Source organism: Ovis canadensis, chromosome 16 (genome assembly GCF_042477335.2).
Source record: "Ovis canadensis isolate MfBH-ARS-UI-01 breed Bighorn chromosome 16, ARS-UI_OviCan_v2, whole genome shotgun sequence".
NCBI classification, from domain to species: Eukaryota; Metazoa; Chordata; class Mammalia; order Artiodactyla; family Bovidae; genus Ovis; species Ovis canadensis.
In genome coordinates this window covers 72,699,348-72,726,632 of record NC_091260.1, presented here as the reverse complement: position 1 = coordinate 72,726,632, position 27,285 = coordinate 72,699,348, and the positions used below count along the sequence as shown (strand labels likewise).

The window sequence follows — 27,285 nt, the reverse complement described above, 5'->3', positions numbered from 1 at the left end:
GATATTATCATAAGTTTATTCAAAGCACAAGTTACCTGATCAAGGACATCAGAAAACTGTCTAAGTTTGCTGAGTTCCACCAAATTTAGCCAGGTCATGTCCAGGATCCATTTAGATGGTTTAGGAGGACAGGCTTTCAAGTCCAAGGAGGCACCACCTTTCAAGTTAAATATATTATGTTAATAAAATTTTGTTTCTGTACAAACAATATCTATATTAAAAAAACTATTTTAATATCAATTCTTTTACTACCTTAACATTTATTAAACTCAGAAATATAATCATAGTGATGAACAAGCTTTAACATTTAATAAAGGAACAGACAGTTTCAGAAAAACACATTTAAGGATCAGTGATATAGGTCTGGATCCAGGTAAGTGGTGCATTCTGTTTTAGCTACACCTGGCCAAGGTGTGTGACAAGTCAACTCATCTGTCTGGGACTGTGTATTCAAATACATACAATGGGAATAATGACACCGAGGTGTTTCCTGGTGGTTCAGACAGTAAAGAGTCTCCCTGCAATGAGGGAGACCCAGGTTCGATCCCTGGGTCAGGAAGATTCCCTGGAGAAGGAAATGGTAACCCACTCCAGCACTCTTGCCTGGAGAATTCCATGGGCAGAGGAGCTTGGCAGGCTATAGTCCATAAGGTCGCAAAGAGTCCAACATCACTGAGAGACTAACACTTTCACTTTCATTTCAGGTGTTGTGATAATGACAGAAAACGCATAAGGTGAGTGTGAAGCACTCAAAACAGGATCAAGGACACAGCTGAGAGTCACTAAATGAGCAGCTGTTTTCAGCATTAAGAACTGCCGAATATTGACACAAGCTCATTTTAAGGATGAGTTTCACCATCAGATGGCATCACCAACTCAATGGACACGAGTATGAGCAAACTCCAGGAGATGATGAATGACAAGGAAGCCTGGAGTGCTGCAGTCCATGAGGTCGCAAACAGTCAGACATGACAGACCAAATGAACAACAACATTTTAAGGAGAGAATTTATCTAGATTTGTTTGTAACACTACCTGTGTTTAAGAGATTCTCCTCTATGAACCAGTATATTATTTACATCCGTGTTGAGCACATCCAAGGGCTCTGTGCTACGTTACTTATTCTTGATCAATCTACCCACAACAAACATGTCCATTGGGTACTGACTCCTATCTCTTTGTTGATAATTCATCTAACCTCATATAACTCTCATAGCACCATCAAATAAATAAATGACAGCTTAAAAATGTTACTTTGGTCCATCCCAGAAAAACTAAATGTGTGAACAATCGTATTTTAAGTCAAAGCAAGAGCTAGCAAGTCTTCTATAGGATAAAATATACCATTTAATAAATAACGTCTAGTAAAATGCTTCAGGGAAAATATGCTCTAAGCATAATTCTTCAAAGGATATAACCAACCCACTTGGCTACAATCTTTTTTTGAACAGAGCAAGTCATAAACAAATAATAATACTCAAGATATTTATTGAGGCAATCTCTGCTTTATTCAGGTACCATCAACCCCATGAAATTGCTGTCTTTTGCCAAAGCCATCTTAGTAGACTTCCAAGGTAAGTGGAACAAGACGTAAGCGAAGTCATTTCAGTGAAAATATTACCTCATAAAATCAAAACAGATTGCTTGAACACCAGAGAGCAGTTAAAGAACTAAGCACAATGGCACTGTGTTGAAAAATGTCCCACCAATTCCCATGGAAAATGTCCATTTTCCAACAAACTGAAAAGAATAACATATCCACCACATGGTTAGAGAAAAGACTTTCATGAAAAAGAGGGTTCCTTGAAACCACAGCATTATTCATTGTTTAATAGAGGGTAATTCTGTCATGAATATCTTGGCTGCCCCAGAAGGGTACAATGGGCCACAAAGAATATTGTAGTGGAGGGTGGGGACATATTCCTGGATCATATGGCACCAGATTAGATGGACTCCCAAAGAATGAACAGCTGGGACAGCAATAATTCTAAATAAATTCTAAAGATGATTGAGAATTAAATCTTTATGATTAAACTTTGTAAAACTGAAACATGCTTATAATGATTCATACAAGCTGTACCACACAATCATGAAGTGACATCGCTAAGGCAGACTGAGAAAGACCTCTGGACTCACCTTTTCCCATCTTAGAGATGAGTAAATTAAAAGATCAGTATCAAAACACTATTTCTATCTAAACATTTTCAACTAAGTGATTTTAAAATCCTTAAAGAGGGAGTTGATGTCTTTGGGCAGCTCTCACCAACATAGCTAACAAAGGGAAATCTTATGAAGCCCTGTGTCCTAAAGGAGCATAAGAAACAGGTGCTGAATGCAGGAAGTCCACAAAATCCTGTCCAACCTATGCAAGCCTCAGACAAATCAAAATAAATTTAAAAACTAAAGATAAAATAACAATGCCCATCATCTGCTGAGCATATTCTATGTTCCAGGGTTTATATAAATTGTGTGAATTCTTAATAAGCCTATTATGTAGATATGACTATCCTTGCTTCATAGCTAAAGCAACTTAACCTTGAAAAGTTTAAATGACCTGCTCAAAACCACTTATTCCAAAGTGGAAAAGCCACTATTTTCCCTTAGAGTCTTCCCAACTTTAAATTCCATGTTTGTTTTGATTATGCCAAGCTGTAACATACTTTACAGTATCTCAACCATTTCTGGATGTCAAGGTCAATGTCATTCCCATGGAGAAAGGCATTTTATGCCTGAATTGAGGATGTCAGGAACAACTTTCCCATAGGAAACTCCATCAACTGAAGGGCCAGAGTCACTGAGATCAGAAGTCAGGGATATACAAAGAACTCACTGAAGAAGGCAACTCCTATACGTACACGTCTACCTAAGGTGATGTCTCTCCAACTATTCATCTTCCATGTGCTCTGATTTAGGAAGCTTGGAACATAAAGAAACAAGGGCAAGGGTTCAAGGATTAGAGACAAAGAAGAGACAGAACGAGATATCATCCCCAAATCACACATTCTAAGTTTTCATGTCCAAATGATGAGTCTTCATTGCCATTATAAGCTTTGTATGCATTGTTGTTCGGTCACTAAGTTGCATCTCACTCTTTGCGACCCCATAGACACCAGCATGTCAGGCTCCTCTGTCCTCCACTATCTACTGGAGTCTGCTCAAACTCATGTCCATTGAGTCAGTGATGCCATCCAACCATCTCATCCTCTGTCATCCCCTTCTCCTCCTGCCTTCAATCTTTCCCAGCATCAGAGTCTTTTCTAATGAGGCAGTTCTCATCAGGTAGCCAAAGTATTGGAGCTTCAGCATCAGTCCTTCCAATGAATATTCAGGACTGATTTCCTTTCGGATTGACTGGTTGGATCTCCTTGCTGTCCGAGGGACTCTCAAGAGTCTTCTCCAGCACCACAGTTTGAAAGCATTGATTCTTCAGTACTCAGCCTTCTTAATGGTCCAACTCTCACATCCATACATGACTACTAGAAAAACCATTGCTTTGACTAGATGAACATTTGCCGGCAAAGTGATGTCTCTGCTTTTTAGCATGCTGTCTAGGCTTGCCATAGCTTTCCTTCCAAGCATATGTATATAAGTATGCATCGGTATGTATGTTAAGTGTGACTCTGACCTACACACTCCCATTGTGCCCTTCCCTTCTGCCCCCACAGGATCCTCTTCAAGTTCCTCTGCAAATCTACTCTCCATGTAGGTGAAGTCATGAAAATCCACCCCTTGTCCAAAGATAAAGTTGTTTTATCTTTAAAGATAAATCTCCAGGGACTTGCTTGGTGAGACTTCGAGCTCCCCATTCAGGGACTGGGTCAGTCCCTGGTCAGGGAACTAGATTCCACATGCCTCAACTAAGAGTTCACATGCCACAACTAAGACCCAGTGCAGCCAAATATGTATAGTATTGGGTTGGCCAAAAAGTTCATTTGAGTTTTTCCCATAACATCTTATGGAAAAACTCCAAAATCTTTTTGGCCAGCTTGCCTGGAAAATTCCATGGACAGAGGAGCCTGGTGAGCCACAGTCCATGGGGTCGCAAAGGGTTAGACACAACTATGCGACTAACTTTCACTTTCAATCAGTTCAGTTCAGTAGCTCAGTCATGTCCGACTCTGCGACCCCATGGACTGCAGCACGCCCGACCTCCCTGTCCATCACCAATTCCCAGAGCCTGCTCAATATTGGCTAGCCTGATAGATTGTTCAACCTGTGAACAATGCTGCAACAGACACAGAGGAAACATGCATGGGATGAGTAGCATGGTTGCTCACCACTGCTCAGCCACCATGTTTGCTGTGCTTTGCCTCCATCACATTGGAGACAGTACGAGGCTCCCTCCCTACAGAGGCACTGATGCCAGCTCCTCTTCCTTCGGCACTTCTCTAAACATCCCCAAGGCCAGCACCCCCTGCTCCTCCAGGTCTTGGCTAACCTGTCCATCTCTCAGGAGTCCCACTCCATTAGAAATCCCATTAAACATCCCATTTAAAATGTTAACACACAATGGAGTGTTACTCAGCCATTAAAAAGAATACATTTGAATCAGTTCTAATGAGGTGGATGAAACTGGAGCCAATTATACAGAGTGAAGTAAGCCAGAAAGAAAAACAATACAGTATACTGACACATACATATGGAATTTAGAAAGATGATAATGATGACCCTGTATGTGAGACAGCAAAAGAGACACAGATATATAGAACGGACTCTTGGACTCTGAGGGAGAGGGAGAAGGTGGGATGATTTGGGAGAATGGCACTGAAACATGTATACTATCATGTAAGAAACAAAGTGCCAGTCTATGTTCGATACAGGATACAGGATGCTTGGGGCTGGTGCATGGGGATGATCCAGAGAGATGATATGGGGTGGGGAGGTGGGAGGGGGATTCAGGATTGGGAGCTCGTATACACCCATGGTGGATTCATGTCAACGTATGGCAAAACCAATACAGTACAGTAAAGTAAAATAAAGTAAAAATAACATTTTTTTAAAAAATGTTGACATGCCCCCTCACTCCACATACTGTGTAACTCCCCATCTTCCTTATCCTTCTCTGGTTTTTTTCCTCTCACAGTGTTTATTAGCTTCTCTCATACTACACAATACATTTGCTTATTAAGTGTTCCAAGTGCCTGTTCTGTGTCCTAGCACACAGAAGGTTCTCAACAAATATTCACGCAGGGACTTGCCTGCTGGTAGAATGGATAAGAATCCGCCTGCCAATGCAGGGGACACGAGTTTGATCCCTGGTCCTGGAAGATTCCACATGCCATGGAGCAACTAAGCCCATGATCCATAACTACTGATCCCAAGCCCTAGAGCCAGCAAGCTGCAGCTACTGAACTCATGTGCTGCAGCTACTGGACTCACGTGCTGCCGCTACTGAAGTCTGTGCACCTACAGCCTGTTCTCCGCAACAAGAGAGGCTGTCACAATGAGAAGCCTTCTCACCACAACAAAGAGTAGCCCCTGCTTCCTGCAACTAGGGAAAGCCCATGCAGAGCAACAAAGTGAAAGTGAATTCGCTCAGTCATGTCTGACTCTTTGCAACCCCATGGACTGTAGCCTACCAGGCTCCTCTATCCATGGGATTCTCCAAGCAAGAGTACTGGAGTGGGTTGCCATTTCCTTCTCCAGGGGACCTTCTCGACCCAGAGATCAAACCCAGATCTCCTGCATTGTAAGCAGACGCTTTAGGTAACAGAGAAGTCCCTAGAGCAACAAAGACCCAGCACAAAAGATATATATATAGATAGATACAATAAATAATAAAATGCAAAAAAAATTTTCATTCAATAAATAACAAATAAAATATCTCTCATAAGTGCAATCTTCAATGAAATGCAAGGAAAGTACTACTAAAACACACATACGACCCTCACATTGATTCGTACAACTGCACCCATGCACAATGCTTTCTAGTCTTATACTGACCTTTAATAAGGGTGAGAAACTCTTCATGCTTGACTTGGTTCCTCTGGATGTCAATCTTCAGGGTAAGCAGCAACGTGAACAGGAATTTGTGCTCCTCATACAACCCCCGGGCTGTGTACTTAAAAACCTCGTAGGTCATGTGCTCAATGATATTAGCGATCCTCTTGCTTGTAATTGGGCTCTTGACAGACCTGGAGGTGAGAGCATTTAAATCAGGTTTAGCCCACTGCCCTTTTCAATTGTTCTTAAAAACAACGTCTTTGATGGAAAATAAGTAACTCTGGAGGACCAATTCTTATTTTATACGCATCATTAGTAAGCCTCTTAAATCTGAAATAACAAGCATTCTCTCAACATGAAATAACATAAGAGAATCCTTCACATCATCTGAATCAATTTTTACCCACCAAACATCATCACTCACAACAACATCTGGGGAATTTTCTTGTTAAATAGAAACTTGTGAACCTAAAGGAATCGATCAATGGTTGGTAGAGCTTTTTCTCTGATCATAAAATAACAAATAAGAATAATAATTCGTTAACATACTGGTAATTATGCCAATTTAGATTAAAAAAGAAGAAGAAGCTTAGTAGCAAAGGTGGGGGGCGGGGAAGTTATCAATGTAATATCATCATTCTATCCCACATACACCAAATTCAGCTTGGCTTCCTGAGTACAGACATACCTGGCCAAGGAAAGGTCAAACAAGCCAAGAAATTGGCGGAGCGAAGTCTGATACATCTCATTAACCAAGCGCATCTCCGTGATGAGAAAGTAGAGGATGCTACCCCGGGTGGCAACTGAAAGACAAAGACCAAGGTTGCACTTGCGATGAGGGTGGACAATAAATGGCCCATGCACAGATCAGTCTGAATGCTAAATGAAAACAACAAGGGTCATAAGTCTTAGCAATGACTATCTACCAGCAACGGGCATCTAGAGCAATGTCATCATATACATTTAATTTTTCTTTATAAACTCTGTACAAGTAGCCTGCTGTTTGCCCTCATTAAGTAATACTTTCCATTTTAGAATCTCTAGATCCCTTATAAATACATTTTATTACATTTTCTCATAGGTAGAGAAGACAACCGGTGGGACAGCACAGGTTGTAACACCCAGCAAACTGCATAGGCACTGTAAGGACCTCGTTCTTAAGCTCCAAAAGAAGCCCTGACTAACCCTGGCCTCAGGTTGGCAAACCAACGCATCACAGAGATGATGCTCCTGACTGTCCACCAGTAGATATTGTTTCGATTATTTTTCCACAAGGCATGATAAATTACTAAAGGAAATTGAATTATTTTAGCAGGCTCCCTTTATAACCCGTAAACAACACTGATTTGCTGACTCATGAATAAGACTGGAGAGTTTCATGAGACCTTCCTATTAGGAAGACTACAAACAAAATACAGGCTTATTGTTACCAGTGATAAACAACTAATAAACAGCCCACAAATGCAGTATGGATTACTCCAACTTCACTAATTTGCAGTCAGATGTCCTCCTCTTAAATTTCTGGTTTAAAAATAAGTTCATAAGAATCTTAAGGAATTTGCCAATAACATGAATTATAGTACTTAGAAAATTTATACCATCATAAAATTTCTTCATCTCAATTTTGCTGAATATTTAAAGAAATGGCATAAAACATAAACGGCCACCCCACATCGCATAATCATTTTCATAACATCCTTCCTTCGATTTCTCTAATTCTCATTTCTTGCTTCATTTTCCTGACATTTGTCTTTCATTACCAAACTCACCGGGTCTATATTCCTCCCGGGCTGAGTTAATTTGAATTTCTGTCTCAGCTGAAATTTCCAGCTTCTGTGTCACCTCCTCAGCTGTCTTTTTTGTCTTACTCAACACAAGGATGAGACTCTCGTCTTCCACCAGGGACCCCTGGGTGCTGGTCAGACGGTAAAGCAAATTATCTTCCAGCTCCTTCATCTTCCTTTTGTTTGCAGTTACATCTTCCATGAGATGAGTTCTTTCTTTCTCCAATTCCTGTTAATTTGCATAAATATATTTTCTTCCTTAATTAACAACTATCATTTATCCATTCCTTAAAAAGTTTACCTATTGGGCTCTCTCAAGTTCCTGCACTGTAGTTATCATTTTTGACTGCAGGAAATACAGACATCAAAATTAGAGGAGATGAATTCACAGAGGAAAGAATTGGTGGCAAGCAACATAAAATGTGCTAAAAATATTACCAATGCTAACAATTTACCATCTATTTATTTCCTAAAGTCAACTCAGCTTTAAGTGACTTTTGTGATCATATTTATTCCTGTTTTGGTGAAACTGAAGTTTGTTTGAATATAACATATGTAGCTCAAATTAAATACATTTCTCTCTGCTTAGTTTCTTGCTTAAAAGAGCTCTATTGTCATTGGAATGTGATTATTTTCAACTTGCCTGTTGAAATAGTATCCAACTCTGTGAAAAGCAAGTGTCCAAAAGTTAGGCAGGCAAACTGTGCTGTTACTGTGGGTACATATAAATTGAAAAATCATCTGGATTTGAAAAGGAAAGATGCTGTTCTCTTAAAGAGAAGGGAAGTTCTGAATCCTTCCCAAAAGACCTTTGTAGGAAGCTGGGGAGAAAACGGCTTTGAGAGATTATTGTCCTGATTGGCTATTTCTTCCATATAAGGAGTCTGGAGAAAGAGAGACGGTGAAAGAGAAGGAAAGAAAAGATGGGGCTGGTGAGGGTGGAGGAAGGAGGAAAACCAGAGACAATGGTTTTGAGCCATTGACAAACCAGAGACAATATGCTTCAGGCACCAGGTCAAACTGTACATGAAAGCCAAATTGTACTGGAGGTTAATAAAAGAATCAAAAAAGGGAAAGACTATGAGGAAATAGAATTTAAAATGTGCAAAGAAGGACTTCCCTGGGGGTTCAAAACCATAGAGGGCATGCGCGTCCACTGCAGGGGACAAGGGTTTGATCCCTGGTCAGGGAACTATGATCCCCTATGCCTTGTGGTAGGCCAAAAAAGATTTTTTTAATAAAAATTAAGTAGTCAAGCTGCATCAGTGAGAAACTCAAGAATAAGATATCAAAAATTAAAATAAAATTTAAAGAGAAAAATGTGCGTGTGCAAGTTTGCTTGGAGACCTTTCTAAATATAGCGTCCATTGAAAAGGTGCCTACCTATGTTTAGCTGCATCACTAGTGAAGCTATGTACATTTCAGTATAAGTACAATTTGGGAAAACTAGGGATAAATGCAGGTGCCTTGAATGGGAAAGCACTGTCAACAGTTTAGGTCCAGCTACCAGGCATGTGGTACCAAGCTCATGTTGACAGATTGGCTTCAGAAAGGTCCATACTCAGTTCGGTATTCTAGAATGACTCAGCAGGTTTTGTAGCTTCTATATCCTACCTGGTTTAGGTGGTGGTTTAGTCACTAAGTCGTGTCCAACTCTTGTGATCCCATGGACTGTAGCCTGTCAGGCTCCCCTGTCCTTGGGATTCTCCAGGCAAGAATACTGGAGTGGGTTGCCATTTCCTTCTCCAGGGGATCTTCCCAACCCAGGAATCGAACCCTGGTCTCCTGCATTGCAGGCAGATGATTTACCAACTGAGCTGTGAGGGCAGCCCTACCTAGAAAACTAGAAATCTAAAATTATACACAGCGATGAATCATATGAAAACATATAAAACATAATGAAACTATTCACTAATGACATGATTATTTACTTTCTAGTATAACACACAATTTACTTAATAGTTATGCTCCAAGGATTTTTTAGTTCATTGACACATTCTCCAACTCTTAGTACAGTGCTGGTATATGGTTGGCTTTCAATACTGCAGAGTGAATGACTAATCACTCTAGCCCTTTTCAAACTGATAAACTGAAACATGTTAGGGTACCAGAAAATCTAGTCATGTCTTAGTGCCAGAAATACAGACATGAAAATTCTGCCTTTGTAACAAAACCCACAAAGTTACAAATAAAGGTCCTGATAACAAAATTTCATACAGACAAAGAGCAAAGAGCACTGGCCTCTACAGTCCAGCTAGTTATTCACCATTGGTTAAACAATTAGGTGGATGGGACCCTACCAGACTCCCAACTCATGCTCTAAGCACAGTGAGTTAGGTCTAGAACATTCTAGAAAAGAAAAATTCTCTCCTTAAGCAAAACAAATGCTCCTTAACTAAACAAACTTGTATCAATTCTTAATTCTTTGAGATATAGCAATGCAATGAAGACTTATCTTTGCTTCCATGTGCTATTTGGTTACATTTGAAAGCTTTCTTACTGGTCATTTTAATTCATTTATTCACTAGATAAGAATCTCAGATTTGAGCTTCTGTAGAAATTAGTACAAACAAGGGATGTTTAATGACTACTATAAAAATCATTTCCATAAACAGTTAACAATAAATGCACTCACAATATGGTTATACTAGGAAATAAAGTGATAATAAAATTGAATGGAAATAATTCAAATATTATTACTGCAATATTCCTAAATTTTATGTACTCTCATTATTGTTTCTGAGTCCCTAGAGGTAAGGACTCTAGAGGTAAGTCCCTAGAGGACTCTAAAAGTCCTCACCTGAAGACAGGTAAGAAAAGGAAAGCAAAGCAGTGAGAAGAGTGAGGATTTTGACATCAAGAAGACTTGTTTCAGTTCTAACTCCCAGGATTTACTAACTGCATGACCTTCACCATGTTACATAAGTCTATATGCCTCAGTTTCTTCATCTGCAAAATGTACATAAATCAGCTCAGAGAGAGATTGTGCAGGTATCATCAGCAGAGTGGCTGAAACCAGTGCCTGGATTATAATAGCTGCTCAGAATATGTCTCTTATCCTCCACCCTCTTCCTTGATTCATTTCCAGCATGGATTTTTCAGATGTAGTATAACATTTATTTGGAAATCAATAGTTTGAAAAATAAAATTATAAGTCTATACAAAATAAATCACATTTGCAAATGTCACATATCATAAAAGCATAGTAAAGTAGTTGAAATGGGAATTTTTAAAAGGAGAACATTCTAATCTTCTGCTTATAATGCTACGGATTCACGTATTCATGTCTGCTGGAGATAGACCATGGGCCATCAAATCCCAAAACCACACCAAGTCTTATTGAGTCTTCCTACAAAGTAATGTTTCTTCTGCCCATTTTTTTCCCAATTACACAGCAATTGCCATAATTTAGGTTTTAATTTTTGCTTGGGGGACTGCTCTAACCTGACTGGTCTCCCTGCTGACCTTTTGCTGTTATCACCCCATTTTCTGCCCCAAGTTGTTGAGGGATTTCCCTTTACTATTTGAAAAGGTCCAAAATTTTCAACATAGTTTATAAAACCTGTTACAATCTACATTTCCAATCTCATCTCCCCTTGAGAACTATGGGATTGAAACTAAAATTATGCTCCATGTTGCTTATGAAAACCATTGTTAATAAACACAGTTATTAGTTATGCATACAATAAGGTGCAAAATTACTCCATCCCTGATTTTAAAGAGTTAAGTAAAAGTTTGAACGTTATTGAGATGATTGTGTTCTATTTAATATCATTAACAACACTAATTAAATAAAATTGTCAATTAAAGTAATGCTTATATTCCCAAAGGATTAAAATAAGGCTAAGAAGTACATTTCCCCATAGTTCGATACTAATGAAATAATCTACTTTAAAGTAAATACTACAACCTAAAGTAATATTTGGAATTACAAAAGCAAACTATTCACTAAATACCACCCCAGCTGCCAAACATTAGACTAGAACAATAGTCAGAGGACAAAGAAAGATATCTCTGAAAGAAAACAGAACAATTGCGATTTGCTTTCCATGAGATTTTTAAATGGAAAACCTACTTTGGGATAAAGTTTTAGGCATATTTTCATTTGTAGGCTTGATGTTAACACAGTTCTATTGAACTACAACTTTATTTCCAAATACTGTTCTTCTTCAAATTAATGTGTAGGGGAGAATTAAGCAAAATAATTTTGTCTATAAGCATTTTTCCCAACAAAGGGATTATCTCTTAACAGACAGACACACATACACACACACACAGAATAGTAGACATTTGTGTTATGTATTCTTTATGTTAAGGGCTTCCCTGGTGGCTCAAACGGTAAAGAAACTACCTGCAATGCAGGAGACCTGAGTCTGATCCCTGAGTCAGGAAGATTCCCTTCTCCAGGGGATGTATTCTTTATATTAAGGCTACAACAAAAAATGTTATGTAAACTGTGATCATGTGAAAAGGATTCCCAAATTGAGTAAGAAAGTACAGTAGCGATCCAGGGCAAGTTCAGGAAATGCACTCTTAATTAATTAAATGATCAAAACTTAAGTGGCTCACGGGCTTCCCTGGTGGCTCAGTAGTAAAGAATCTGACTGTCAATGCAGGAGACACAGATTCAAATCCCTGACTCGAGAAGATCCCACATGCCGTGCAGCAACTAAGTCCATGTGCCAAAACTATTGAGCCTGTGCTCCAGAGCCCAGGAGCTACAACGACAGACCCCACACACCGCAACAACAGAAGCCCATGTGCCCTAGAGCCCGTGTTCCACATCAAGAGAAGCCATCAAAGTGGGAAGCCCAAGCACCACAACTAGAGAGCAGCCCCCACCTGCCACAACTAGAGAAGAGCCACGCGGCAACAAAGATCCAGCGCTGCCAAAAATAATAAATAAATAAACTTTTTTTTAATTGAGTGGCTCAATGAAGATACAAATGAAAACAAAAATTCTTTGTGGACATAAAATTCATCTATCACCAGAGTTTTAGAAACAATCAAAGGAAATAGATGGCAGCCTTCCACAGTTCTCATTTTAAAGTATCACTCAGGCTTTCATTCCCAAAGATTCTTCTCTCTGTACCTTGCACTGGTAATTAAAATGAAAGGTTAAACAACTGAACTCAGATTTGTTTCTCCACCAAATGAGCTGGTGATAACAATGTCTATTTAGTGTCTTTATTAAGTTATTTTTCATGTCAGTTCTACCAAATTCAGGTCCTTCTACCTCCAAAAGAATTAAATCACACACCTGTTTGCTCATCTGAAATTCTGAACAATGATGACCCTTGGGGCTTTGCATTGTATGACCAGTGGAGGTTGTTAACTGATAAGAATATTACTCTCCTAGAAGTATATAACTCTCTTTGAGTTTCTGTCTTATTTTCTAGGATCAAGATGAGAGAGACTCTAAGAGAATGGGTTTCTTTAAAGGAAAGTTTCTGGAGGGCTACTGGTTTGCTGCCTGTTTAAAAAGGTCTCGATACATCACCTTCTGGTGACAACAGGAAGCAGTCTAAATCTACTCACAAGAACAACATCAAATCAACAATTATACAGGACTTTGATGTGAACTTGGACAGCCCATGCATTTAAAAAGACTGCCTTGAAGCACAGAGAAAATTATAAAGTTGGTTAAAAATCTGCCTTCTTCCAGTCATATGCTCTATGGTTTTCATTTGTTTTTTAAGTAAACAAACCTGAGGGTCTGACAGGCTGCACAGCAGAGCATTCGTGAGACCAGATCCTGCATGATAATAAGGCTCCTCTTCACTGCCTGTATTCCCAGAACACTGGACAGCTGGTGAATTTATGGACTCAAAGACGAGTGGCCTTTCCCTTGCATCATAAGTTACTGTTCCAAGCCTCTTTTCACCACAAGGATCAACAGAGCAGTGAAGGCATAACTCATCCTGACTGAAGAAGTTTACCACTGGTTTCAATGTTTCCCCACATTTAGGGAATTTCTTAGATGCTTTCCAACATCAACCTCATACCTATGGGATTTTCTTAACTTCCAATAGCCCCCTCCTTGGCTCAATAGCATTTAATATTGATATTTTCACAATCACTCAAAAAGTGATCATTGTAAGAGAGACTGCATTGTTGCTAAAGTCAAAGAAATAATTTAAATAGGCACAGACATAATCTTTTATCAACTGAGTCACTAGATGATAAAAAATACCCTGAAAGTACCAGAGATCAACTTAGACCCACTTGCCCAGGCTGCAAAGATTCAGCAGAGTGAGCAGATTCAGGGGCACAGTGGACAGAACAGATGCTGCAAGAGGAAAGGCTTTGGGCAGAAAGCAGGCTACTTAAAACCCAGCATAATTAAGTTTAGCAGTTCAGAGCTGGAGAACTGATGCTTTCAGACTGTAATGCTGTAGGAAACTCTTGAGAGTCCCTTGGACAGCAAGAAGATCAAACCAGTCAATCTAAAGGAAATCAACCATAAATATTCATTGGAAGGACTGATGCTGAAGCTCCAATACTTTGGCCACCTGATGCAAAGAGATGGCTCATTGGAGAACACCCTGATGCTGGGAAAGGTTGAAGGCAAGAGGAGAAGGGGGCAGCAGAGGATGAGATGGTTGGATGGCATCAGTGACTCAATGGATTATGAGTTTGAGGAAACTTCAGGAGTTAGTGAAGGACAGGGAAGCCTGGCATGCTGTCACTGACTCAATGGATTACGAGTTTGAGGAAATTCCAGGAGTTAGTGAAGGACAGGAAAGCCTGGTGTGCTGCAGTCCACAGGGTCACAAAGATCTGGACACAACTGAGCGACTTAACAATAACAACAATGAAGCTCACTTCTTGCATAAGACTCTGTTTAGAGAAAAGAAAATAGAGATTACACGTGGTATTATAATGTGGTTCAGGGTAAGATGGCCCTCTGTTATTATAACGGAAAGAGTGTCACATTACCCTGACCACACTTCTATAAGAATCATTTACTGTGAGCCTGGAATGAATTCTGATAGAGATGATGGTAAGAGAATGAAGTGTCAAGACACTCAGCTTTCCCAGGAAGTAAGGAAAAGTCTGGCCTGGGATCCTTACTGGCTTTCCAAGACTGTTCAAAGTCTTCCAATGAGCTTAAAGTGCTCCTTATTTCATTTTAAAACTCTGCTGCAACAATTAAAAACTCAGTCCTGGAGTTGTTTTGTTGCAACTAAAAATCTGAGAAACCAAATCATTTTTTTCCCAAGGAGACCGCATTCATCTCAGCCGAACAGAAAGAAAGTTGAGAACAAGGACATTATTCAAAGGGCCATCAAAGACCCTTATCTCCCTAAACCCAACACCACAGATAAAAGTAGAGCCTGTGTATAACAACTAACAAGAACCTACTAAAGAACACAGGGAACTCTGCTCAGCACTCTGTGGTGACTTGAATGGGAAGGGAATCCAAAAAGGAGGGGATACATGTATATGTTTATGTATATATGTGCTCAGTTGCTCAGTCATGTCCAACTCTTTCCAACTGTAGTCCACCAGGCTTCTCTGTCCATGGAATTTTCCAGGCAAGAATACTAAAGACGGTTGCCATTTCCTACTCCAGAAGATCTTCCCTGAGTCAAGGATTGAACCTACGTCCCTTGCATCGCCTGCACTGGCAGGCAGAGTCTTCACCACTGTGCTACCTGGGAAGTCCATGTATATGTATATGCATATGCCTAGCTGATTCACTTTGCTGTATAGCAAAAGGTACACTGTAGAGCAACTCTTGTGTTGTTGTTTAGTTGCTAAGTCATATCAGACTGTTTTGCAACCCCATGGACTGTAGCCCATCAAGTTCCTCTGTCCACAGGATTCCCCAGGCAAGAATGCTGGAGTGGGTTGCCATTTCCCTCTCCAGGGCATCCTCCTGACCCAGGGATCAAACCCACATCTCCTGCATGGACAGATGGATTCTTTACCACTGAGCCACCAGGGAAGCCTGTAAAGCAACTATACTCCAATAAAAATTAGAGGAAGGAAGAAAGAACGGAAATAAGAAAGAATGGGAGGAAGGAAGGAAGAGAGGTAGGTAGTAAGTACATAGACAGACAGACAGATACAGGTGATGGATATTATCCTGAAGACCCTCAAGGATGTCCAGGCTCCACAGGCCTTGTTGTTGATTAAGAATCCTAGTCCTTTCTGAAGTGAGGCTGTGTCAGCACTAAACTTCAACCATCTCAACTGAGACTCCAAAATTAAACAAGTACATATTTGGAAGGCTGTTATTCCAGTCTGTGGTAGGAACTCTAGCATCAGTTCCTACCACATGGAGGTCATCAACCATGTGAATTGATGAAACTGGATTAAATCCTCTTAATGCAACTTCCACTCTATGATCTGTGTACCATAAATTAAAAATAAACAGAAAAGTGAAATTCAAAGTGTTAAGTCACTCAGTTGCATTTGATTCTTTGCGGTGGTATTTGACTGTAGCCAACCAGATGCCTCTGTCCGTGGATTTCCCAGGCTAGAATACTGGAGTGGGTTACCATTTCTTCCTTCAGGGGATCTTCCCAACCCAGGGATCGAACCTCGGTTTTCCTGCATTGAAGGCAGATTGCTTACTGTCTGAGCCACCAGGAATTTTTTAAATAAATATAGAAGATTCATAGAAAAGGAAGAGGGGAAGGAGAGAAAGAGAAATATAAATGAAGGAAGGGCTCAGAAGAGCACGCATGGTACAACACAGAGAAGAGGTAATAAAGAAAGAGAGGGGCAGATTCCAAAGATTTTGCCAATAGTTTTAACCTAAACAAATCTTTAGGTCAGTGTGGATGGGGGGCATAAATTAAACTGAACTCCTCATGGATATCTAACTCAAGAAGAAAATCAATAGCAACTTTCAGAGTTCACACAGCTTCATCGACAGAGTCCCATTAAAACCCTCCAGATTTCTTTCCTTACAGCTCAAATGTTCCCTGGAGAAAATGCTGATTCAGAACAAGGAAGTTTATAAATTGTGGGCCATTTCTCATTGAGAGAAAACAGACACAGAATTATGCTTAGAGCGAAAGGAAGCCAGTAGCCTTCACAAGTTCCACAGTGAAATCTAGGGTAACAAACTTGTCTTCTTGAAAGACACAGCAAGCACTCTTGGATAACAAATAAGAATTGGCAACACTGTGCTATCTGGGTACAATGTTCCAATTTTATATTCCAAAAGCATAATAATGAATCAAATGAAATAAAAACTTAGATGTATACTGTGTGTGCATATGTGTATGTGTGGTCAGTCGTGCCTGATTCTTTGCAACCGTGTGGACTGCAGCCCTCGAGACTCCTCTGTCCATGGAATTCTTCAGGCAAGAATACTGGAGTGGGTTACCATTTCCTCCTCCAGGGGATCTTCCTGACCCAGGGATCAAACCCATATCTCCTGCATCAGCAGGTGGATTCTTTACCACTGTGCCACCTGGGAAACCCCAGACATATACTAGAAAGCTAAAACTCAACAGGTGACTAGAACTAGGAACAGAACAAACTTCAGAAAATTTAAGGAGTGTAAAACCAGAACCATGATGCTGAAAATGAGACAGAAATTCTCATAGTTACATCATTCCCCTATATGAAATCAACTGATGATATCTGTTATTTATGTGATACAGATGCAATGTACCAGATAGATAATTGGTTAGTTGTTATTAAAGACACTTGAAAATGAATAATGGAAGAAATACAGGAATTAAAAGGGGGGACTAAATCCCATCACAATGTTCATCATCTTATTTTTGTCAAAGAAAGAGTCACAATGCAATGCAGATAGGGGGAGGGCCACATTTTGTGTTGTGTTTAGCTGTTCAGTCATGTCCGACTCTTTGAGACCCCGTGGACTATAGTCTGCCAGGCTCCTCTTGTCCATGGGGATTCTCCAGGCAAGACTACTGGAGTGAGTTACCATGCCCTCCTCCAGGGGATCTTCCCAACCCAGGGATCAAACCCAGGTTTCCCACATTGCAGGCAGCTTCTTTACCATCTGAGCCACCAGGGAAGCCCTGGTGGGGTTGCATACTGTACTTTGTTGCATACTTTACTTACCTGCTTCTCCGTGAGAATGACTCTCCCCAGTAACTGGTCCTCTAGACCTTTCATAGTGACTGTGAAGTCGATGATGGAGGTCCGAGCACTTATTTCAGGGGTATAGGCTGGATTGGGCAGCTTGGTGGTGATGTAGAGTCTGAAGCCATCCATCACATCTATCTCTTTGTCACCGACTTTCACCTTTGTGATAAAAAGAAAGTTAAAAGTAATAAAACCCAGATACACCTTACTGTGTGTTTTTTTGCTTAGAATCTAGTATTGCTTTAAACCACTATACACCTGGAGATCATGTGTATACTTAAAAAGAAATGTTCATTAGGCATTCAGAGGGCTTCAGGCCACTAGCATGAAAAGAAAGAGGGACAAAAGTAAGAGAGGAAGGAGGAAGGGAGAAAGAGAGGGAAGGAGGGAAGAAGGGAAGGAGGGAGGGAAGGAAGTTAGCCAACATTTTTTGGTTGTTGTTCAGTTGCTCAGTCATGTCCGACTCTTTGTGACCCCATGGACCTCAGCACACCAGGCTTCCCTGTCCTTCACCATATCCTGGATCCTGTTCAAACTCACGTCCATTGAGTTAGTGATGCTATCCAACATACATCATCCAATAAAAATAGAATCTGGGGCTTCCCTGATGGCTCAGGGGTAAAGAATCCATCTGCCAATGCTGGAGACACAGGTTGGATCCCTGATCCAGGAAGACCCCACATGCCAAGGAGTAACGAAGTCCATGTGCCACAACTATAGAACTTGTGCTCTAGGGCCCGAGAACCGCAACTGCAAAGCCCACGTGTCACAATTACTGAAGCCTGAGCACCCTACAGCCCATGCTCTGCAGCAAGAGAAGCCACCACAAGGAGTCCATGCACCGCAGCTAGGGAGTAGCCCCCACTCACCGCACTGAGAGAAAAGCCCAGGCGGCAACAAGGATCCAGTCCAGCCAAAATAAACAAATTAATAAACCTATAAATATATAAATATTGAATTTATCCCATGGGCTTCTGTGGGCGCTCAGCAGTAAAGAATCTGTCTGCCATGCAGGAGCCACTGGTGACATGGTTTGATCCCTGGGTTGGAAAGATCCCCTGGAGGAGGGCATGGCAACCCATTCCAGTATTCTTGCCTGGAGAATCCCATGGACAGAGGAGCCTGGCGGGCTACAGTCCACGGGGTTGCAAAGAGTCAGACAAGACTGAAGCGTCTATGCATACATGCACATAGCATTTATCACCAAAACTGTTGTGATCACACTGCAGAAGTGAGATGGATTCCCCAACCAAAATCTGGTTCAGAAGTCAAGACTGATGACATCAATCATGTACCAAAAAGATATGAAAAGGTTTATTATTCACATGAGAATTTCTGGAGATTCAGGGTAGGCTGCCAAACAGGTCCAAAGAAAAATCACTTGAGAGAGCAGAGAGGGGCAGCTGTTTTAGGGTTTTATGGAGATCATGGGATGCGACTAGGATGAGGCTTCCCAGATATGGTCATGAACAGGGAGTTGCATGGTTTGGATTTCCCACTGTGGATCAGCTGGTGAAGAATTCACCTGCAATGTGGGAGACCTGGGTTCAATCCCTGGGTTGGGAAGATCCCCTGGAGAAGAGAAAGGCTACCCATTCCAGTATTCTGGCCTGGAGAATTCCATGGACTGTATAGATTCCATGCACTTTACAGTCACTGAAAACTGTGACTTTCACTTTCACCAAAAGAGAGCAGAGCCACGTTTTCTTATCATCTTGCCCAGATTTGGGATGATAGGGGAGGGGGCATGATGGGACTTGAAAGCCATGCAAAGTCTAACATCAGAATGGAGTCAGGCTTCATGATATAGGTGAAGTAGATGTTCCTAAAAAGGCTACTCTTGATCCCAACTCAGGAAGTGTGGAAGAGAAAAGCAAACACCTCCTGCCCCAGACTTGAATCTGAGTTGATGTTTAATGAGAAACTGTGACCTCTGTCACCTTGACCTGGCCTCATTGAAATTGCTCTGCACACTGCCATCAGCAGGCTTAACCTACCTTAAAGGTAGACCCAGTCTTAATGAAGTTTCTCTCCAAAACATTATCCAGGGCTGGATCTAGTTCCTCCCCAACATCTTCGATAAGCAAGGGTCTTCCGAGAGAAAGACTGTCCTCCAGGTGGTTTCTGAAGTACTTGTGATTTAGAGATGTGATCTGGAAACAAGATCACATTCTTCAGCTTAGCAAATCATCATTTCCTTATTTTTGTTCATTTAGTTGAAGGGGCTCAGTGGGTAAAGAATCTGCCTGCAGTGCAGGAGACACAGGAGACACAGCTTCAATCCCTGGGTTGAGAAGATCCCCTAGAGGAGGATATGGCAAGCCACTCCAGTATTCTTGCCTGGAAAATTCCATGGACAGAAGAGCCTGATGGCCTATAGTCCATGAGGTCATAAAGAGTCAGACACAAACGAGCACACGGCACTTTAAAAGGCACTAAGAGTTGATTTACAATATTGTGTTAGTTTCAGGTGTACAGCAAAGTGATTCAGTTTTAAATATTTTTTTCAGACTATTACAAAATATAGAAAAAGTTCCCTGTACTACACAGTAGGTCCTTGCTGGTTATCTATTTTATATATAGTATGCTAATCCTAAACTTCTAATTTATCCCTCCTCCATCACCTTTCCCCTTTGGTAGCCGTTAAGTTTGCTTTCTATGTCTGTGGCTCTATTTATGTTTTGTATATAAGTTTGTTTATATCATTTTTTAGATTCTACTAATACATATAAGTGACATATAATATTTGTCTTTGTCTAGTTTACTTCCAGAGAAGGCAATGGCACCCCACTCCAGTACTCTTGCCTGGAAAATCCCATGGACGGAGGAGCCTGGTAGGCTGCAATCCATGGAGTCGCTGGGAGTCGGACACAACTGAGCGACTTCACTTTCACTTTTCACTTTCATGCATTGGAGAAGGAAATGACAACCCACTCCAGTGTTCTTGCCTGGAGAATCCCAGGGACAGGGGAGCCTGGTGGGCTGCCGTCTCTGGGGTCGCACAGAGTCGGACACAACTGAAGTGACTTAGCAGCAGCAGCAGCAGCAGCTTACTTCACTTTGTGTGATAATCTCTAGGTCCATCCCTGATGCTGTGAAAGATACTACTTCATTCTTTTGTATGGCTGAGTAATATTCCATTGTACAAATATACCGTATCTTCTTTATCCATTCCTCCATCAACGGACATTTAGGTTGCTTCCATGTCTGGGCTATTGTTAAGTAGTGCTGCTATAAGCACTGGAATTTATGTATCTTTTTGAATTATGGTTTTCCAAGACATATGCCCAGGAGTGGGATTGTAGGATCATATGGTATATTTTCAGTTTTCTAAAAAATCTCCAGAGCATTTGACTGCATCACTTCCTTTTACTAGGAAGCAGGTAAAAGCTCTATGTGACAATACTGCCTTTCCCCCCTACCACCATATTTGTGACAAATAATCATGGAATAACTATAAACTGTCTTTATTTGCCACACACCAAGTGTGACATAGCTCTCTCCTGCTCTGTTTATCATGGAGAGCCTTAGGCCCTAACAGAAGGCAGTCTGAACCCTTTGATGGACAGCATTAGGAGAGATAAACAAGAATCCAAATAATGCAATTTTTAGACACTGTTTTATAAATATTAATATCTAAATATTAATAAAATCATTTCTAAATATGAAATATTTATTCTCAGATACTGTGGATCTGGGGCAATAAAATTGATTAGTAGCACGTTTCACGCATGTGCTAAGTAGCTCAGTTATGCCCGACTCTTATGACTCAATGGACTGTAGCCCACCAGACTCCTCTGTCCATGGCACTCTCCAGGCAAGAATACTGGAGTGGGTTGCCCTGCCCTCCTGCAGGGGATCTTTCCAACCCAGAGTTCCATCTGGGTCTCCTGCATTGCAGGCAGATTCTTTAGGTTATGAGCCACCAGGGAAGCCCATTTATATTCAAACAAAGATTACCTGGAGTTCATTCTGGTTTTCTTTATTTTTAATCCAGATCTTGCCTTGAGTCTGTGGGTCAATTAGCAAAGGATAGCGAGATGCTTTTGTGACAATAATTCCATTCTGAACAGACAGGTCATCATTGGGCAGGCCTTGGAGGTTCCACTCACTAATGGTAGGAGCATCAATCAACATCTCATTGAGGTTTAGATTGTCTCCAAATGGAATTTCCCGGGCTTTCATTTCCTTCTGCCAGTCATTTAACAGCAGATTGCGAAATTCTTGATTAAAGGGACCAGAATAAGATAGAAAAGCTGTAGCCAACAACACATCCCCTAAAACAAAAAAACAAAACACCACTGAAACACTTTATGAACAGCCTTATAATTCTGCCGAATATAAGAAGTGGCAAAAAAAAAAAAAGACAAGTCATTCTTTTGAATTAAATTTCAGAAACCAAATTGTAACCACAAGTTGCTGTGTTTGTGAATAAGCAGTAGTTCAGTTCACTGTGAAAAGAGTCCACATGGTCCACAAGTAATAACTGCTGATAGTCAAGCACTGGATTATGTTGACCTTACTGAACATGAGAGGATGACTTCTGACCTCAGAAGACACAGCCTCCATTCTAAATGACCTTGATCTATATGGTCATTCACTCATAGGAGAATTCAAAAATGACCTGACAATAAGAGTTTAAAGGTCATTAATGGGCCTCCCTGGTGGCTCAGAGTAAAGAATATGCCTGCAATGCAGGAGACCCAGGTTCAGTCCCTGAGTGAGGAAGAGTCCCCTGGAGAAGGAAATGGCAACCCACAGTATTCTTGCCTAGAGAATTTCATGGACAGAGGAGCCTGGTGGGTTACAGTCCATGGAGTTGTAAAGAGTCAGACATGACTGAGTGACTAACACATTATCTAAGACAGGTTGCTTAAATGCCAGACCAATATTCATCCTTTTGAAACAGCTGGGCACGCGCGCACACACACACAGAGGAATTTGAAGTAATGGAGTGTTGATGTATATTCTGATTAAAGCTTAAGTTTGCTCACTCCCCATCACAGTCAACACATAATCTTATTAATAAAGGGATTTGTGTGTGTGCGCTTTATCACTCAGTCCTGTCCGACTCTGCAACTCCACGGACTGTAGCCTGCCAGGCTCCCCTGCTCATGGAATTCTCCAGGCAAGAATACTGGAGTGGGTTGTCATTTCCTCCTCGAGAGGATCTTCCTAACCCAGGGATCAAAACTGAGTCTCCTGCATCGAAGGTGGATTCTTTACTGCTGAGCCACCTGGGAAGCTAATAAAGGGATTTACATACCTACAAGTCTTTTAGTTTGTGCAGCAAACTCTTTACTTTGCTCTGTCCATCTTTCTTTTTCTCCTGCCAAGCCTCCAATCAGTGCCGAAGCAGCCTGCATCTTATGTCTGCACCTCTCTGCATCTTCAAGCAAGGTCTAAACCAGAAGAAAGCCTTTTTTCAGAAAAATAGAGCCTGCAGCTCAAAAACATCATTCTAAAACATTATATGTTATACGCCTTTGTGAGAAACGTGAGCCATTTATTTCACAGGAAGCATTAACTTTCATTTCTATGTGTCTGGGTCAGTCCAGCCTGTGTCTTAAGCCCTATTTATGGAACATAGAGGGATTCCTCAGGAGGGGTCCTGAGCCAATGGGTAGACCCTCCCCAGATTTTCATAAACTGAGATATAATGAAAACTTGCATCATTGATGATTTTCCTATCAAAAATTACAAATAAAATATAAGCATACATGCTAATATCACAGAGCACAACAAAATGTAAAGACATGCATATCCCTACTTTAAAATGAGAAATGATGGTTCTCATGTTAAAGTTCTAGCATCACTATTGCTTTGTTTAACTCCATTATCTCCTTTGATTTCAGGTGAAACTCTAGATTTTCTTCAGGTTGCGGAGTTCTGAAACTCATTCACAAATTCCAGCCGCATTAACTCAGCAGGCCTCTTCCTGTTGCTCTTGTGTCAATAAAAGACCTCTAACTAGACTGCCACACACTGTTGGGCTTCCCAGGGGGCTCAGTGGTAAAGAGTCCGCCTGCCAAACAGGAGACCTGGGTTCGATCCCTGGGTCAGGAGGATCCCTGGGGAAAGGAAACGGCACCCCACTCCAGTATTCCTGCCTAGAAAATCCTACAGACAAAGGAGCCTGGTGGGCTATACAGTCACAGAGAGTCGGACACGGCTGAAGTGACTACGCAGCAAGAGCCACACACTGTTGCCACTCAGAGCTTTGTTCTTAAAAACAAACGGCTCAGTATATGTAATTATGGCTGATTTGCGACGTTGAATGGCAGACCCAACACTATATGAATTCTTTAAAAAAATTTTAAGGGGAAAAAAAGAAAGCAAATGGTTCAGTTTCTCAATATTGAAGAGACAGCTGTTAATTCTACCTGTAAAAATGTATACTTATGAAACAATAATGGATACGGTTAAAGGTTTAGCTATATGCCAAGTCACTGGGAGTTCATGTAATATTCACACATATTTATATAATATATATGGCATACACATATGCTAAATGTCTAACAATAGAGGATTATTTACATACATTATGGTACATTGTGAATAAGAATACTCTGAAGCCATTAAAATATAATCATTATGAAAAATAATCACTAGTTAAATTTCATTTATAAAGCAGTATGTACTGAATGATCTGTTACAGTTTTATGTGAATTTAAAATATATGTAAATCAGTCATATGTGTAGATACAAAATGATAAAGAGCAAAATATTTTTAGGCTTTATCACCAGGGTTACCTATGTGTATTTTCTATAAAGAAACACAAATTACTTTTGTAATAATACATAATACAGTGTTTTTCAGAAACAAGATACTTGTTCCAGTTTGTTCTAGTTGCTCAGTTTTCCTTCCTGCTAGAGTTAATGCAGAAAACTCAAAAGCCCAGCTGACAGGTGCACCCACACCTGTACAACATCCATATTTGTTTGTATCTCCCCAAAAAGAAAGATGTCAGCTGGAAGTATCATACAACATCACCATTTTCTTATTATTGCTGTTTAGTCACTCAGTTGTGTCCGACTGTTTGCAACCCCATGGACTGTAGCCCTCCAGGCTCCTCTGTCCGTGGGGTTCTCCAGGCAAGAATACTGGCGTGGGGTGCCATGCCCTCCTCCAGGGGATCTTCCAGAATCAGGGATCAAACCCACATCTCCTGCATTAGGCAGGTGTGTTCTTTATCACTGAGCCCCCAGAATAGCCCTTATTTATATCTGCCTACCTTTAAAACAAACTTTTCATGTGAAAGATATTTTTAATATTAAGTTATCCTCCCTAAGTTCCCCATCCCCACTTCTGTGTGGCTGAATATAAACTGGCCAACCTCTCCCCTCCCGGCTGTTGCTTTCTGGAAGCCCAGGCTCCTCAGGGAGGACTGGGAAATGGGGGATGGCAGCAGACAGGAGTGAGAAGCGAATTTTCCCTCTGGGCCTGGCTGGGGGAGGGTGCAGAATTCCTTGGCTTCCGTGGGTAGTACTCCTGGCCCTGTCTCTCCCAATGCCCTAGAATGTGACCAGATCCCTGGGGAAGTGGGCCCTCCACAAAGCCCTGCCCAGTGCACAGAGCCACAGGACACACACTCCTCCAGGGACTGCACACCTGGGTAATGAGGTCACCAGTCGTGACCATGAACCACAGACTTGAAACCCTCCCCTGCCTCCCTGTAGTCTGTAACCCTGGACTCTCATGGAGCCCCATGGAGGAAGAGGCAACAACACCATGACTAAAGGTCAACTTCATGCCAACCTGTTGTAGGCAGGCCAGCACACGGCCAGATTTTGTTTTCTTAATGAAAAATACATGACATTTGTTGAAATGCAATTTTTTAAGTTAGAGCCATACCTTTATAGTAGCTGTACTTACATGGTCCTTATAATTGCTTACCTAACAAATAGCAGATACTTGAAAACAAAACGGCTTGAGTGAACTAATGCAAAACTTAAAACTGAAAGATAATAAAATGAGGCTGTAAAATATGTTTACTATATGTAGCAGCACTTCCCAATGTGAGTGTCCAAATGGTAGAAATTAACAGGCCTTCCTCATAGTTTCTAAAGTAGACTTTCAAACTGCAAAGTGAATTTTCTCTTGATATTATAAGTGAATTCCATAGACCATAAATCCAAATGACGATACATATTTACTTCTCCAAAATTTCTATAAAGCTCTTATTTTGCTTTCAGGAGACTTATCTTTAACAGAGAATACTATACACCTTGCATATTGTGCAACTGATGTTTATCTAAATTTGCTCACTGGGACCCTGTAAAGAGACAGACCAACAGAGCAGGAATCTCAATCCAGCCAAGTGACAACTGAGAAGCAGCAAAGGTTCTAAAATAAATCATCAAGGAAAGCACAGAGAGACTCTAGATCTTGTTTTCCAAATGTAGGCTTTATCAGAGGCAGATAGAGATTTTGTGAGGACAGATGCTTACATAATCTGGGGATCACTTTAAGAAAATCATCAAAGAATTACTGCAAATACAAAACAGCCAACTGAACATGTAATGAGAATCAGCAGGGGAAAAGCACTACAAAGTCCTGATGGTGAAGAATTCAGGTTCCTTTCCCCTAGGAACTCCAGGTATTTTATCTAAATAAAATACTCTCCCCATAGACCTCTCCATGGCTCCCAGTAAACTCAGCATTTATGGGGCCTGTGCAAGTGAAGGAAAATGAAGCTTAAGCTACATTAGGTTTATGTTACATCTGCCTTGATTTCCAGAATGAAGGAGGCCCCAGTGGAACTGGAGTTAGTATAAATCAATGAAAGAGCTTGCTGTTCAGTGGAGAGGAAATATAGAAACCTTGATTTTGAAGAATGCTAAAGCTGCAAAACATGCAGAGGTTGAGAAGGCTGTGGGTGGTCTCTGTGACTGGGACACAGCCATGTGGTCAGATTGGTCCAGCAGAGAGGCCCGAAAAGGCATCAGACGATCAAGATCTCTCTTGTCATTCTGGACCATTCTCTTGTCCTTTCTGGACCCAAGTTCCATTCTTTATTGTTTTTTTAAATTTTCATTTTGTTTTCTTTTTTTTTTTTTTGCCACACCATGTGGGATCTTAACTCCCTGACCAGGGATTGAACCCACGCTCCTTGTATTGGAAGCACAAAGTCTTAGCCACTGGACCACCAGGGAAGTCCCCTAAGTTCCCTTCTTTAAAATGACAATAATATAAAAATATCTACCCTGCCTACCTTGAGAGATTGTTTAAAGATTAAATGAGATAAAGTGGGAGGATATAATTTGAAAAACATATCAAAAATGCTGCACAAGATGCTGCTTTCATCACAATTTACAAGAAAACCCAGAATATCCATGTTCCAGCAGTGACTTCTGTTTTGGCTGAATATCCTGACCTCTCACCGAAGGTCCTCGGTGTCTGCTAGAAACAAACTCCAGGACTTGATGAAGGCACATGTGCTGTGTGTATACGTGCGCATGTGCTGTGTGTATACGTGTGT

The 27,285-nt window shown here is 40.9% G+C and overlaps 1 protein-coding gene across 1 annotated transcript in view; it reads right to left on the bottom strand.

The window, feature by feature from the left end:
- Positions 1-27,285, bottom strand: part of DNAH5 (dynein axonemal heavy chain 5) — a 320,870-nt gene that overhangs the window by 55,584 nt on the left and 238,001 nt on the right. The window contains exons 62-69 of the mRNA XM_069556071.1: positions 23,070-23,205; positions 21,764-22,080; positions 19,801-19,956; positions 17,780-17,962; positions 7,712-7,955; positions 6,631-6,745; positions 5,943-6,133; positions 36-157 (exon numbers count right to left, since the gene is read on the bottom strand). Of these exons, the coding sequence (XP_069412172.1) occupies positions 36-157; positions 5,943-6,133; positions 6,631-6,745; positions 7,712-7,955; positions 17,780-17,962; positions 19,801-19,956; positions 21,764-22,080; positions 23,070-23,205 (1,464 nt within the window). The remainder of the gene's footprint in view (positions 1-35; positions 158-5,942; positions 6,134-6,630; positions 6,746-7,711; positions 7,956-17,779; positions 17,963-19,800; positions 19,957-21,763; positions 22,081-23,069; positions 23,206-27,285) is intronic.